The sequence below is a fragment of the Patella vulgata genome, chromosome 4 (assembly GCF_932274485.2).
Source record: "Patella vulgata chromosome 4, xgPatVulg1.2, whole genome shotgun sequence".
NCBI classification, from domain to species: Eukaryota; Metazoa; Mollusca; class Gastropoda; family Patellidae; genus Patella; species Patella vulgata.
The window spans coordinates 16,683,583-16,699,916 of record NC_065882.2 but is presented as its reverse complement, the minus strand read 5'-3'; the positions used below and the strand labels follow the sequence as shown (position 1 = coordinate 16,699,916).

Here is a 16,334-nt window from a genome sequence, read left to right as displayed (position 1 = left end):
TTGATTCTATAATATACATACCCTGTAGTTTTTTCATTTACTAACACAATTAAAAGCAAGTTGGAGGTCTTAAGATCAAGAACAACTGTTTAATGTAAGAAGTTATGGTTTGTTATTGGGTGGAGAAACAGATTCTGGAAAAATATTGGCATAAGAAAACCTGATAAGTATGAATCTAGCTAGACTAATGGTGAATACATCCAAATGGCCACTAGCATGAAAAATAGCTCTATTAAAAACAGGTGTCAACCCAACTCAGTGGGATTTTTCCTGTGGTTTTTACAGAAGTATGATGAAAAAAAAAACCAGGCAGTATAGAGGCTGAAAGTAATCTTTTAAACTGTCAGTTCCATTTGTATTCCCTTTATTTGATGTGTAGGTCAATGGGTTTATGGCAGTTTATTTCCCCTCCCTGTTTAACTTGCCAGTTTTAGTCAGGAAAGACAAATGAGATAAGTGATTGCCTTTCTCCTAGTTTTCCTATTAATAAATCCACTTGTAATATTTTTTGTGTTTATTTTTTAACACAATGTCATCTAATGGTTATAGTTTTGAAATTTGGAGTAACTGATCTATGGAAGTATTTAAACAATGATTCAAGGAAGCCAATCTGTTAATATTCTCGATTTTTACAGATTTTGTTATGGATAAAGATGGATATTGTTGTCTGGGTTACCATAGTTTTTTAATCACTGAGTTAAAATATAGAAGAAGTGCGGACATGTATAAAGGACTCTTAGCAGTTAGAGTTTGAAAAAGTAGACGAGAAATGTTGCTGTTTGGGTACAATTCTCCCTCTAGCATTGCACACATAACTCTTGAAATGAAAATTAATCATGTGTTTGTCTCAAAATAATACCCGATATTTAAAATTTGTTTTGGACATATATTAATAATGCCGATAAAACCCCTAAAAAACGATATATCTGTGCCAGACAAAATAACATGCACCAGAGGGATTGTTCCTGACAAAGTCTGAATTTGTGCCTGACAATGTCTGACAGATGCCTTAATCTCCAATCCATAGATTTGCTCCTGATTCTCCTCTCCGCATTCTATGCCATATTCAATGAAAAATCATCTAATTGTATTGAAGTGATGTTAAATCACCTTTTTCTCCAATAGATATAGCTACGTAGATAAGTAATTTAAAAATATAAAAAATAAAATCTGATAGGAGAACAGAGAATCTGATAACAAATACTATCAATTTGTTGGGTTGAAAATAAAAGTACGATATAATATTGATTGTATTTATTGGAATTTGTAGTCTTTGCATGCAGCTGATAATTTATTTTTAATCGATGGCGTTGAAAACATCTAACAAACATGAAAGAATTTTTAAAACATATAAATTTAAACACGGTTTTGATCTGAATTCTTAGGTATTTCTTTTTATTGCATTAAGAAGTTACCATAATTAAACTAAGCATGGGAAAATGTTTTGTGTTCATATCTGATGCTGTCTTTTTTTTTGTCTTGAGTATAAAGAAGAAAAGAAGAAAAAAAATCTGAAATGTTTTCAATTACAAGCCAGCCCAGTCTGTATTAGATTGTTTGGATTTTGCTGAATTAGATTGTAGTAACCTTGCTTCATGTAAAATAGTTGAAACTTCTGATAATTACAAGATATGTGTACATATACGTAATATGATTGAATTTGATATTTTTCAGGTTAAACTGGATCAGGCAAATGGAACGTCTCGTGTCGTTCACATTAGAAGTTTACCTGTAGATTCTATGGAAACTGATATTGTTCAACTTGGTATGCCATTTGGTAAAATGACCAACGTCCTACTGCTCAAACAGAAAAACCAGGTAATTAAACTATAGCCATGACTTCATAGAGGTCAAAGCTCTAACATTCTTCTTCAGGTTTGACCAGTTTTGACTGGCAGATTGGTCACTGATTCTGACTAAATATTAATCTTTTAGTTGTGAATTTGGTATAAGAAATCTGATATACATTTATAATGAATGAAATGAATATAATTTAGAAAGGAAACAGCACTCTACAAGCTTAAACTGAATTGTAATTATTGATGGTCCTATATCAGATATTGACAGGAAAATATATCGGCTGATACAGATTATTACCGATAGTGGTGAATATAAAAGTATTACACATTAATATGTGTCGAATGTCATGATGATCGGTGTAGTAACATGTCATTGTTAGTCGGGAAAACGCCTGGTACTATTTTACCCCGGAATCAAACAGGAATGGGATGTTTTTTGAAGGAAAAAATAATTGTAAACTAAAATAAAGTATTGAGTGTCAAGCAAAATAATGATTTAATTGTTCACAACTCAAATGATATTTTAGAATTATTTACCGAGTCGTCTTAAACAGATATCGGTGACTCCAGTATAGGTCACTTATCGGCCAATTACCGATGTTGAAACCGATTATAGGACCATCACTACTTGTAATCAGTGCAGTACGACCACAAAACAGCAACATAAAACTAACTGGAAAAGAATGGAATAAGGTGTTTAATAGTCATTTTCACTCTTCAGGCAAACTCTATGAGTCAGAATACTCTTCTCTGATTTCCTTGCCCCATCAGTATTTCGAGCACAGAGACATTCTATTCAGTACCCCCGCCACACAACTGCCTCGGTCACACAAACTGGAGAAAAAATACTCATAATACAAACACACAGATGACACAGTTCTCCAACAGACAAAACATGTATCTTTACTCCTCGGGCTCTACTTTCAATGTCCAGGGTGCTGGACATTACCAAGGATGTTGAGGTGGTGATTAGCACAGAACATGAAACATTTAAATACAATTCATTTTAGCCTTATTATATTGTCCATATGTTAATGAAACTATATTGGACACCATTAGTATTGTTTAGTTATTGATTATCACAACCTAGACAATTTATTAGTCATTAGTAAAGGTATCTGAAGCGATAGAAAAAAAATACACGTAGATAATTATTCATAGATGTTTTCAGACTAATTCAAGATACAGTTGTCAACTCCTAAAATTCAGAAAATATGGTCAATCGCTAAGTGCAAAGTTTTGTCACGTTATGGCAATAGGTAAAACCCAGAGCATAAGCAGCATAACATGCGCTCCTGAATTTCAGTTGTGTCTGATTAATTGCAAAACTGATTACTCTGAAAGTCCTAAAGATTAAATTTTGATTGTAAAGGGGGGGGGGGTGTCACGGTGGCTAAGTGGGTAAGACGCTGGCTCGCTAGCCTGGAGGTCGGGTGTTCGATTCCTGGAATGGCCGAGAAAGTTCATCCAGATTTTCCAGCATGGTTCCCCATTGTCAGTGATGTAGGATGAAGGGCTTGACAAGGACAGCTGTCTAGTCGTTAGGATGGTATGAAAAACCGAAGTCCCGTGTACACATTGGCATGCTCGTAAAAGATCCCTTGACAGTTGGAATTCGATATATAAGTGGGCCGTAGTGCCGCTGTCCGTGCAAAATTCCTTCATAGCACACTATATAGCGTATGCCCGTCTACGGAGCAGAACAGTAGGAATGTTAAACCCCATTTCATTTGTAAAGGGAACGAAGCAAGTAACTTTTCTGGAGAAGTGTTTTTTCCTGAATCAATATTTGTCTACACATAAGAGTATTGGTATATACAGAAATTCTGTTCTATCAAATATGGTTGATGTTAGCCAAACAAAATATAATAATACTGCATTTCATGAAATTATAACTTCACTCAGAATTTAATATGTCTTCTCACTAAATCTTGTTAATTCTTTTGTACAGTTTGTTCAGTAGTCAAAATAGATCGAGTTGACTAATTTAACAGCTGCAGAAAATGCAGAAAAGTTGAACTAAGCCCAAATAATAATATGAGATAAATTAACATTTCTGTTTCTCTATGTAACTTTCATGTCAAATTTTGCATATTTAGTTTAAAAAAATGAAACGAATTTAAGCAGGAACTTTTAAGTAAAAGAAAAACCCATTGGCATTCCATAATGGCATTCCATAATGGCATTCGTAACATATGGAATGGCATTAGTGGGTAGAATGGAATTTTTTTATTTGAATTTTTGGGTTGCCATGGTTTTCAAAATTGGTTAATAATTTTTGTTGAAAACTAAGTTAATTTACATGTGAACTTGACAAAGTTATTGATGTTAAATCGGGTTAATTATCATCGACAATATACCTTCATGATTCGTGATACATTTCTGGTACTGTTGAGGGGTTGGGAGTGGAATATCGTATAGGAATTTAACTAAGTAGTCATCCATTAATTATCTGAGCCCATCTTTTTCTTGTTAGGGTTAAAAATGCAAGTTAAACTGTAATTTAGTGTTCTAAATTCGTGATACAAACACCGCTGTCTTGAGCGAAATGGATTGGACGGAATTTGAGGTCTTAAATTATACAATGAGCCTTTGGTTTCTTAATGAGCAAAAACAAAAGTATGCACTGCCCTAGCTTAGCATTATGTCAATTGAAACTGTAATGATTTAATCGGCCTTTGGCTTAATTGTCATGGACCAGACAATGAGGGCATAATTCAGATCTTGGGTGGAATTTTCTGTAATGATTGATATCTCAAACACATCAATCACTGACATAATCTACCAATTCAAACAATTTTCCTTTACAACAATGATGGTCTGCTTTCTCTCAGTAATACAGAATTAAGTAACAATATAATTTTGACAGTAAATCCCTCCACTTGCAAACGGTACAGATCTTACTGTGGTGTGATAAAGAATAAACTTAAAAAAAGAATGATTACAGAAAAGCTCCTGTTGAACTGTAGGGTGTCTGAAGGTGGCAGGGAAAAACGGTTTAGTCAAAGAGTTTCTGTTGAGATTGAGTTTATTTTGAAAATTTGATCCATGCAAATCGGCTAGATAAAGTCATGACAGTACATAGAATAATTCCATAGACTATAAAAGCTTCTGTTGTGTGAAGAGATAAATATTGATAGGCTTATCTTAAAACAAATATAACCGTTTGAATTATTCATATTCTAAATATATTTGAATGTATTTGTCACACACAGGAATAAAAGCTGAACATGGAAAGGCAACACAAAAAGTTCTCTCCATTATTCTTTTATACTGTTCTTTATTTTCATTTGCTAGAGAGAAGAATAACAAAAGCCAGTTTTTAGGATTCGTGAATTATTAATGTTCATGTCTGATTGTATTTTAATTCAGTAGAAAGTGAAACATGGTCATCAAAATGCTTTCCAGATTACCCAGAGGCCTTAGGGACAGATAATTAGTCACTTCAATAGACTGGTGGCAACAACATGGTTGACAAATTCTGTTGATAGCTTTTATACTCTGTGTTACCATGGTGATAGATGTATAAAATGTTTGTGAAATATGGTCTTAATATTTTTGTTTAATTGCTACTGAGCCACTGTGTTTGTATGTAAACTATTAAATGGGCTATCCGTTGAATTGTGTCAGAAGGGTTTAGTTCTAATATTATTATATTGATTGGAAATGTGGAAAATGTCATCCTTATATTTATTGCCTGCTGTGACTTAATGATAAAGCTAAAAACATCCATTATACAGCAACCGAGGTAGATTAATCATAAAGATGTATTTCCTACCAAAACTCATTAACTGTTTGATTTTCATTATTTGTTTGATGATATAGAATTTCGGTCAGTGTTTGAATAAAGTCAAGCTTAGTAATTTATGGTTCCATTCCAATTCTAGCTTGAGCTGATTAATTAACTGTTTTATTTTCATTATTTTTTTATTTCATATAGAATTTCTATCTGTGAATTAATTAAACTGAACTTAGGATTTATGGTTAAAATTTTAGACTTAAGCGATTATTATTTATGGAGGAATTTTAAATGAAATGAAAGTAATTGAATGTTGTATTATCATCCTCCCAATCCCAAGCTGAGGGGGTTGCTTAATAAAGCTTTAGGCTGCTGGTTTGTCATCTGTGCAAACAAGGGTTGGGTTTAGTGATATGGGGAGGTTCTGAAAAATTTGATGGTAAATTCTTAAACTATATAACATTCTTTTACAAACCCCACAATTTCAAGAATATAGACTGAATAGAAGGAATAAAAAAAGATAACAAAAATTGAGTCATATAATAGTAGTTTCAAATCTTGCGAAAGGGTATCCCTATTCAAAAGGCCATATCTCATGTTTTTAAATAAAGAAATAAACAAGCTAAGAAAGGTCTACAAATAATTTGATTGGAATGGTATAACTTAAAGTAGTTTTGTTTTAGACGATAGTGCATGCGTGTGGCATCGTGGAGAGATGGTTACTGAAAAAATTTTTTTACCTTCATCCGTATATAAGTCAAAGCGAAGTATAAGATGAAGGCCAGACCTCAGTGGAAAAACTTAAACCCCGAAAATTCATGAAATTTGTCAGCTTGGCATATTCGATCGAACACATTTGAATTAAATTTCTTTTATATGATGAAGAATACTCCCAAATGGTTAGAACTATTAATTTGATTTCTTTACCTAATCATTGTGACATAATCTTTGCTGTTCCTTACTACAGCACTGACTGTAATGAAAAATAAACAAGAGTTAATTTTCTGGCAGCTTAGAAGAACATATAAGTGCCAAGCTCAGATTACCTTTTTCCACTCGCCAATAGCTTTAACTCAAAACAAATTATGAGTCTTAATATGTTAGGGTGGTAACAAAAGGCCTCAGGTTTCATACACCATTCATTATTGGCTTAGAAATGCTGTAAATGGCTGTGATTTGGTACATTAACTTGTTGAATGGTGATGAACCAAGGTTTTCTGCTCTCCTGCCTGTATATCAAAGAAGCAAGTAAACGATAGTATGATAGGTTTCCAGGTGAATGCATATCTCGCTAACCAATCTTTTCAATATTCATGAAATGGACATCTAGCAACAAAAGCTGTTTATGATGAGATAAATTGTTGACCTTGGTTACATGCTAGCATGCTTAGTAGGATGTCTACAGAAAAAATGTCTAGAAATACTTGAAGCTGAATACTTGGTCTCCCACAACTAATTTAATGTGTACCAACCGGACTGTTTGGAAAGGTTACGACCCATGATATTACTCTCAAATATTTGTGTACTTTTAATGGCTATCAACATAAATCAAGAGTTAAGGACATCTTTAAGGTGTGGTTTGATGCAGGAGATTGATTTTTATTTAGTTCTTATATCTACTTCTTTTGAAGGCATTAAAATCCTTTGGTTTCCCCACACACAATTTTGTAAATCATTTACCAAATAATTTGAACTTTTAGCTCAATGCATACTATTTTTATACATGACATGTTTAGCGCTTGAGCACATTAAAAACAAAATTAACATGGCGCTATATGTAAATAAAGCAGTTATTGTATTTCCATATTGTGTTATTTACATAGTATATGTATTAATGTTGTTAAAGATAATAATTGTGTATTGTATTCAAGTGAATAAGGATATCTCACTGCTTACTAGTGTTCCCCAACCTTGGGTATGTGAAATTTTGTCGAAGTCCAGGAGGGGGGTCTGTGAAAAAACGATATTTAAAAAAAAATTGAACAGGAATATATGACATTTTCAGAATTCATATTTGTTTCATAATTTAATTCTTTCCGATAAGATGGCCTGTATTGGTGTTTATCAAATATTTATATGATGTGAAAAGTGGTGGCAAGTGTCCAAATTACAACTCATATAATTTGGGAAATTTTACTGAATGCAGATAGATAGGGGGGGTCCTTGTGGATTTGTAAAAAGCTAGAAACAAAGTTAGGAAGCACTTCTCTTTATTATATAAGCAAACCAGAAGAAACTCAAAACAAACGGTTAAGGAACATGGCAAACACTTACAACTATATAAATATTCAGACTTCCACCTTGGAGGAAAATGATAGATAGCTAGCTCACATACAAATCTATAAATGCTTACATATTCTGAGAAACTTTTACTCTTCAATTTTAGAAAGCTATACATTACATACGTACATAAATTTACGTATGCTTTGTGAAAACGGTACTTTGAAATATCCCGGTAAAAATATGATAAGTTTAACGTACTGTAATGGATATATTTAATTACTCTAATATGGTTAACTCTGCCTCCCATGATTGATGCCAAAAAAACATAATATGATAAGACCTTAGTGTTTCATTAACATTCTTGTAATGGAGATGGGGAATATCTTCGTTAAGTACCAACATTAGAGTTAACCGAAACATTCTCTTAATGAACATAGAGAATTCTTATTGTAGATGTGAAAGCTAAACTTAAAGCACTGAATCGGTTCTTACTTGATCAGTCCCCATAATATAAAGAATATGCCAAATAAATTAATTTCTAATATCAAATAAATTAATTTCTAATATCATTTCTTAATTAAAAGTAAAAGTAAACAATAGACATAATTGTTGCTTCAGTGTATGTGGGGCTGTGGACTCCTGACGACAATATTCTGTCTTCAAATCTTGGCATGTGCCGCAAAGAACCTTCTCCTGAGGTCTACCTTTGTACACATTGATATTAAACGAACCCTTGACAGTTGGAATTCAAAAGACCATAAAGAGGAAACACAACTCTAAACCAAATTCTCCAACCTTGCATTACACATGCAGCCATGGAAATACAAATTATAAAAACATTGGGTTGATGATATGTTATACCATATTCCATTCTTGCTTCTGTTTATATACCAACAACTATTCTTTCTGCAATGCATATGTATTTTACACGTCATAATAATAGTTAACACACCACCCCTCAAAAAATACAACACTTTTACTTATGCCAACCTCTGATAGCACACATTATATCAGCATACAATTCAAACATCCCCCAAAAAACAAACTTCAGAAATATAAAAAATGACTTACCATTGCCAAGTCTAGTTGGTAAAACATTTGAAATTTGACATGAGGAGATAACAAGAAGGGAGATTGCTGTTATTATGATAAGTGTAATGTTATTATAGGATATTAGCATGGTATATTACATGTAGTATGGGTTGTTACATATATAAACAACAGATTGTAAATGATAATTCTATCTTATTGATGTATATTCTATATGTTCTCTATGTTTATTATTAAAAACACAATGAATGTTTCACTGACTTTACCACTGGTCTACAAGTGCAAAGCGTGTAAAATATGTCTTCAAGTTAAGTTATAACTTAACAACAAGTGCAAATGGAGTAAAATATACCTGTAAGATATAAACTTAGTTTTACAACTAGTGCATATCGTGTCAGATATGCCTGCAAGTTCTAGCTTGATAACAAGTGCAAATTATGTTATAGCTATTGTGAGTAATGATGGGTGTTGTGCATTAAATGGAAGGAAAATTTATAAGCTGAACTCTTGACTCATCTATTCAAGATTGGTGATGAAACAACATGATTTGCCATTTCTCCTAAATTTTGCAATTTTATTCCCATTGTTACACTATTGTCAAAATAATCCAAATTTGAGGCTTTTTCTTTTCTGCTTGTGTAAAATATTGTCGAAATCACTGTAATCATCATTGCTTATTACAAAACAGCCTGACATGTCATGGTGAACTGGCATCTGTTAATGTCGAGCACACAGCTCTAGATGATTGGAGAATAATGTGAGCTTTGTTTTATTTTTTCAGGCTTTCCTCGAGTTCAGCGATGAATCTTCTGCAAGCAACATGGTATCTTATTATCAGAACTGCCCTGCACAGATTCGAATGAAACCATGTTACGTCCAGTTTTCAAACCACAAGGAACTCAAAACAGATGCCTCACATGCACTACAGGTGAGAGGATAACTTTAATATAAAACTTAAAGATACGTTATGGGAGATTAGATAAAGAGTTGGCAGTTCTCACAATAATAGATATGTGAACACAATAGACCAGTGCACATCTGTACAATTTACTAGATCAATTTATACCTATTTCTATAGTGTTACACATTCTTTTGAAGACTAACAATTAAAAAAAGAAAAGAAGAAAATCAAAGACAGTATATAAATGGATATATTTATCTGACCAGTCCTACGCATTCTTTTTATGACTAGCAGATGAAAAATTATAATCAAAGAAGAAAAATAAACCATGACTTTATTCTCATTCTCTTTATGACTAGCACATAAAATAAACCACTAAATTCTTTTATTTGATCTGTCCTACGCATTCAGTTTATGACTAACCCATTAAAAAAATCTAATCGAAGGAGGTATATAAAAAATATACTGGTATATTCTTTTTCGACCAGTCCTACGTATTATCTTTTTGATTAAAACATAAAATAGATTCAAAGCAAAGAAAGTATAGTAAACCACTATATTCTCTTTTGACCAGTCCTATGGATTCTTGGTATGACTAGAACATAAAAAATATAAATCGGAAGAGGACGTGTATGTTAATTTATTCTCATTGAAACGAATGTCCAAAAAAAAAAAAAATTCTATGACAAGAGTTTATGTGAGCTGTTTTCACAAAGTATATTTTACAAGATCTATGGGCCAGGAACTGTGCATACTTTCATCACCTCCTTCCTTTTGTTACATTTTATCAAAAATCAAAGTCAGTTATTTGATGCACAATTGTCCAAAGAACAATTCTGTCAGATTTCATGTCGATCAATTGTCAGAACCTTAGGTTTTTTTCACGAGCGTCACCAACAACAAGACCAACAAGATGAATAGTGCTTGGAGACCAATTCCTGGCACAAATTTTTTTTTTATCCTATATTGCAATTTAAAAAAAAAAGATGGTTTTATTTTGATGGAATAATGCACCATGGAATTAAAATAGAGCCAAAAATAGATGTATAATCAGACAATATAGAAATGATAAGCCTTATTACCTCAACATTCACTCAACCATGTTTACTAGAGGGGGCCTTACATGATTAAATAATTCCCTGTCCAGTACTGCTTGTTATATAAGGCAATGCAAAAAAAATATTCTGGTTCTTAGACCATTCAGGAAAAAGTATTTTCGTTTTTTATTGGGCAGTGGATCCCCTAACAAGTGTGACTGAATGACTTGCCTCATCATCTGTTTAATGCAGAACAACAATTTGATTTTATATTTACTATTTTAAATGTCTTTCCAAAAAACAGTTATTTGTTTTAGAGGGTCTAATATTGTACAAGTCGAACAGACAAATCTGGAGAGGCATCGGGAATAAAGTTTTATATCTATTTGACTACTGAATAATCTTTTATTAACTAAATGCCTGTTGGGAAATAATAGCATTTCCACTTAAATATGGTTTAACAGAGATTTTAGCATGATTTTTGTTTATTACAGAAGAATGATAGTTTGTGGTTAAATATTGTAACTTGCGTTGAATTAAATTGATAGCTTGTAGAATACATGTAACTGAAAGCAAGTGTGTGTCATTTGTCAGCAAGATTGTTTCAGTGCCATTTGATGCAGATTGGCAATTTGATTGAAATGAGAATAGGGTTAAATGTTTATTGCTATCGTATATTTTCAGAATGCTACAGCACAAGCAGCTCTACAAGCCGCTCATGTTGGTGGTGTTATGGGTAGTCCAGGTAGCTGTGGTACAGATGATCAAACAACTATACTTCGTGTAATTGTAGACAATGTCCTTTATCCTGTTACTTTAGATGTCTTACATCAGGTAATATTATTTCAAACTCTCATAAGTTATAAAAAAAATAAAAAATAAAAATTCGTGCCAGACAAAATGACAGTAACCAGATTGATCGTATCTGACAAACTCTGAAATTTTTGCCCAACTGTGTCTGGTACAAGTGTCTTTAATTCCAGGGTTGAATGTATAAAAAATGGTGGAAATCAGTAATCACAAACATTCAGAGAACTCAGTGATCACTTTATACTTCATTAAATATTCATCACCTTTTATCAGTAGAGATAAAGTTGGCTAAAAACAGATAGCTGGAAGTGTTTAAAATCACTCTCAATATTAACAACTGTTGAAATGTCTTAAATAAATAATTTCTTTTTTTTTTTTCTAATTTCAGTTGTTTCAACGTTTTGGTAAAATTCTAAAAATCATCACCTTTACGAAAAATAGTAAGTATATTAGAAAGGCAGTCATCAGTCCATGGATAATTGTAACACGATAACCAAAAGTATATTTGCAAATTCTATTGACTTCCACAGTAGTGAAATCACAGATCATATCATCCATTTTCCTTTTTCGCTATAAATTGCATAGTTTTACCTGAAAGAAACTTATAATGATTGACCGCGAATCATGTGACCTAATCTGGATGACCAAGTCACAAAGTGTATTAAGTTGGAGGTATATCAAAAGAGACTTACCAATATATACTTACTTTTATGCAACGAAATGAAATATATGCAACCATAAAATATCGGCTAATGAGAAAATCTTGACTTAATCATGATGGTAAAACTCATCTCTGCAGGATATTGACAGTCTCAGTGATTTGTACACATTAATGCATTTTAACCTTGTAAAAAAATTATCATTATGATATCTAGATGCAAAGGAAATGGTGTTGTAAAATAAAATTTATAGTCTGAATAGAGTATTTATGAGTTTTGGTTATCAATACCGCATGAAGAATTCTCTACAAATTTACATGCCATTTATCCTTGACTTCATGGTCTATAAATATTAAAACGTTTTCTTTATTTCCAGACACATTCCAAGCATTGATACAGTTTTCAGACACCATTTCAGCTAATACTGCAAAAGTAGTAAGTAGACAGACAGATTTAAAGGAGCTGTTCCAGGTTTTTGAGAGAATAAAACTTGTTAATTCTGTATCCTTAAGGGCTGTTAAATAACTTTATTCTGGCATTATGCAACCATACGAAAATAATGTACCAATAAATGCAAATTGTAATTTTTTTTTATGGAGGGTTTGTGATCACACAACACCCTATGTCTGTTTCAGTAAATTATTTTGCATTTTGGCTTTAGATTTACTTATTTAAGCTCTATGTAATCTAGAATGGCTCCTTTAAGCTCTCTTTAGAATATTCATGAAACATATGCAGGTCTACTGGAGCACGTAATATAGTGTTACATAAAAACACATGAAATTATAGTCATCTGCTGAATAAAACAAAAATAACAGACATTTCTATATTTTATTACAACGTGGTGAAAATTCTGACGTGTTCTCCGATAATGTGAGAACTTACTCAGTGCAGTTAGAACTTGTATCTTTTCCAAAATTGATATTTAAAGCAAATCATCGTCATTTTTATTTTTTGGACAATATCTAATTTTTCACGGCTGAATTTATATCTAACATTTGTTTAATGATACAAAACCAAAATACCAACTTGGAGTCGGTCAGATTGAAAGAGGTTGATCAAAAGACTTATGGATGGCACTCAAAGAGATAGGTGTGGGTGGGGGGTCTCTTCTGCATATGTTAGCAATCAGCCAATGAAAGGACAATCCCTTTCAAATATGTTCAGGAATGACTTAAGGTCCTAGTTTTGTCTACCAAAGTATTGTTTGTCATAAAGAATTTTCTTTAATTTTCTACATTATGTATAACACAGATTGTTCACAGATTTTTTTCTTTTTCAGACTTTAGATGGTCAGAATATATACAATGGCTGTAACACATTGAAAATTGACTACTCCAAACTTACAAACCTCAATGTTAAGTATAATAATGAAAAGAGTCGTGATTTTACGCGGCCTGATTTACCATCAGGAGATCATGGGTTTGAACAACCGTTCCATTTAAGTGGTAAGTTCATTTCATTTTGATATTTTATCCAATAAATTTTTGCTTTTTGAGCTAATAAAATACGCTAACATATCATTCATATGGAATGGGAATATTTCTGGACAAATTGTAAAATTTTATATTAAATATACTGTTCTCTGCTATTCAATGATGTGTTAGTTTTTGGAGAAATTATGGTTTAAAATTTTGGGATGTTTTGAATTAAATTAATTTTATGGTGAAAAGGAAATTTAGTTTAAAAAATCTAAGTGTTTCTATTTTAAAATTATTTGCACGTTTTTTTATGCTTTTTTCCTCCATTTCTAACTCCCTTCTTCTGTTTTCTATTGCCTCTTATACCTCAATGCCTGATTGACTAAAATAGAATAAAATACACACTTATTATATACACAGTGTTTGGATTGAAATCGTTTCACATGAACCTCACAATGTTCACTTTCACACAGACATGATCACATTCACAAATATCTTAACAAATAATTACACGTTCATACGTTAAAAAAATTTTCTTGAGAAACATATATCTTCACAAAAACAGTCTTAATCTTAATACAAAACTTGCTGTCAAATTATTTCAGAAACTCCACTCTCTCCTTTCATGTGTTCACTATGGACACTTAATTTTGATTTGTAATTTTTTGCCTATATTTTTGTTTGGCAATCACAATTAATCCATGTTTAAATCTAACTGTAAAAAGGTATGCCCGGGGTTATGACCTCACCGTTTCTGCCCGGTATTGGACCACAGCTACATACCCTAAGTGCCGCTGCTCCCCATGCTGGAGGTATGCTGCATATATTAGCTACATAATTTTTTATAGTAGATCATTTTGTAGGGTTTCAAGATGGTTTTGAATCAAGCAAAAGAAAATTAAATCTATCGTAAATTCATTAGAAATTAAAGAAGAGTAGGTGGAAATGGACACTGCCTTGTCAAAATTCTCATCCCTGGCATTGCACATTAGAATTTAAAGAAGTATATGTGGAAACACACTTGTCTGCTTCCTGGCACTGCACAAATAAATGATGACCATTCCATTCATAAGCTTGATCCCCGTCTTGTCATAAATTAGCCAGAATTATAAATCTCAGGTGATCATTCTGCACAATTCCAAATAAAATCACTAATTCCTTATTTAACAAATGATTCAAAGCCGTCTTTTAATCTGCTTGTGTGTAATTATATTGCTTCCCTCTATAAATAGAGTAAATGTAATTAGTTTTGGTCGTAGATATTTTTATTATATTTTCACACCATGGCATGAAGAGTATATTATATATATAGTACCAACATAGATAAAGACCATGCTAGACTGATGATAATCAGTGATCAAATTAAAAGACAACCAACATCGGTTAGAAGATGTATTTTGTTGCTTATACTAACCACTTGCTTCTCAAACTAAACCTTGTTAATAAAGGTATTTGGTGTACTGTAAATACTGCTCATAATTCACTTCCCTAAAGCTAAAGTCATGTAATATAGAAGTGGAGGAAATATATATACCTTACTAAAATATAAGCCTTGAGTAGTTATTGTTAGAAATGCATATTATGTAGGTATTTAAGGTAAGAAAACTGTAGTTTATGAAGAAATTGTATTAAAATTCGAGATTTTATTGTTTTTTTCCAGCACCATCTTTTGGAGGTTTAGCAGGTATGTTGTATTAAAAGTGGTGAAATAAACCTCCTCCAATCTCAACAGTCTTCTACTTACTTACGTGTATAACCAATCATCTCTGTCTGTCTTCTAAACTTTCTTCTTTAAAAATTACATAAAAATCGCGATCCATAAGAATTCATTAGATTTTCAAAACTCGGAAAGTTTTTTGAATTATATTTTTTGCCATAATTCTGTTGTGAACTGATGTTATTTCTCTATGAAATAATCCACAACTGCAGTTGAGTGACGACTCTTGTAAATTAAATATTTATGTAGAGAACCATTGGACTTTTTTGCCCTTGTCAATTCAAATTTACTATATGAAGCCCATCCTTGGTTGTTTCACTGTGATCCAGACTGCAATTTCTAACATCAGTCCTGATATTCCCCGGAGAGTTTTAGTGAATTCTTACAGAAATATACAAATTGTTAGTCCTACCGTGTGTAATTTTCATGAGAATAAAGTTTTGAAGACATTTCTTTTGTAATCGGTTTATCTGATATCACCTAACTTTCTAGATGTGAACTATTGTTGAATGTGAACCAGGTAGCTGTATATACAAGATGTGTGCTGTGTTCAGTTGAAACTGTCGATACATTATATTACCTAACATAATTTCTCAGAATCCTTGATTTTAAAAGTACTATACCAAATTACAACAATTGTTGGCAGAGTAAGCCATCCAGCCTCATTTTCTACATCTTCCATTACTTAAGATTTAATAAAGCGAAAGTATAGACGAGGATTACAAAAGCAAAGATGATTAACTGAACACAGTACTGCTTATCTCTAGTCCTGTAATCTTACTCTACTTTTTTCTGTGTCGTTAACTTTATTTCTTTTTCAGCATCTCTCTCTGAATGGAAATTCTATTCTATCTTAAGATCAGCACACAATGGGATTATTTTTAAAATATCTTGGGATTTATTTTCATCAGGGGGTTATCGTAGTAGACTAGTGGTCAGGGAACTTGTGTCTAGTTGTTCAGATGCAAAAAGTTGAGG

The 16,334-nt window shown here is 32.3% G+C and overlaps 1 protein-coding gene across 15 annotated transcripts in view; it reads left to right on the top strand.

Annotated features, from left to right (window-relative positions):
• The window catches only part of LOC126818600 (polypyrimidine tract-binding protein 2), a 102,158-nt gene that overhangs the window by 72,195 nt on the left and 13,629 nt on the right, over window positions 1–16,334 (top strand). For 13 of the 15 annotated variants that reach the window (XM_050546093.2, XM_050546100.2, XM_050546087.2 and 10 more), the window contains 8 exons: window positions 1,675–1,818; window positions 9,593–9,739; window positions 11,434–11,583; window positions 11,948–11,999; window positions 12,595–12,653; window positions 13,501–13,666; window positions 14,365–14,451; window positions 15,300–15,323. In XM_050546093.2, coding sequence (XP_050402050.1) covers window positions 1,675–1,818; window positions 9,593–9,739; window positions 11,434–11,583; window positions 11,948–11,999; window positions 12,595–12,653; window positions 13,501–13,666; window positions 14,365–14,451; window positions 15,300–15,323 — 829 coding nt within the window. The remainder of the gene's footprint in view (window positions 1–1,674; window positions 1,819–9,592; window positions 9,740–11,433; window positions 11,584–11,947; window positions 12,000–12,594; window positions 12,654–13,500; window positions 13,667–14,364; window positions 14,452–15,299; window positions 15,324–16,334) is intronic. The other 2 variants (XM_050546088.2, XM_050546091.2) reach the window with 2 other exon arrangements.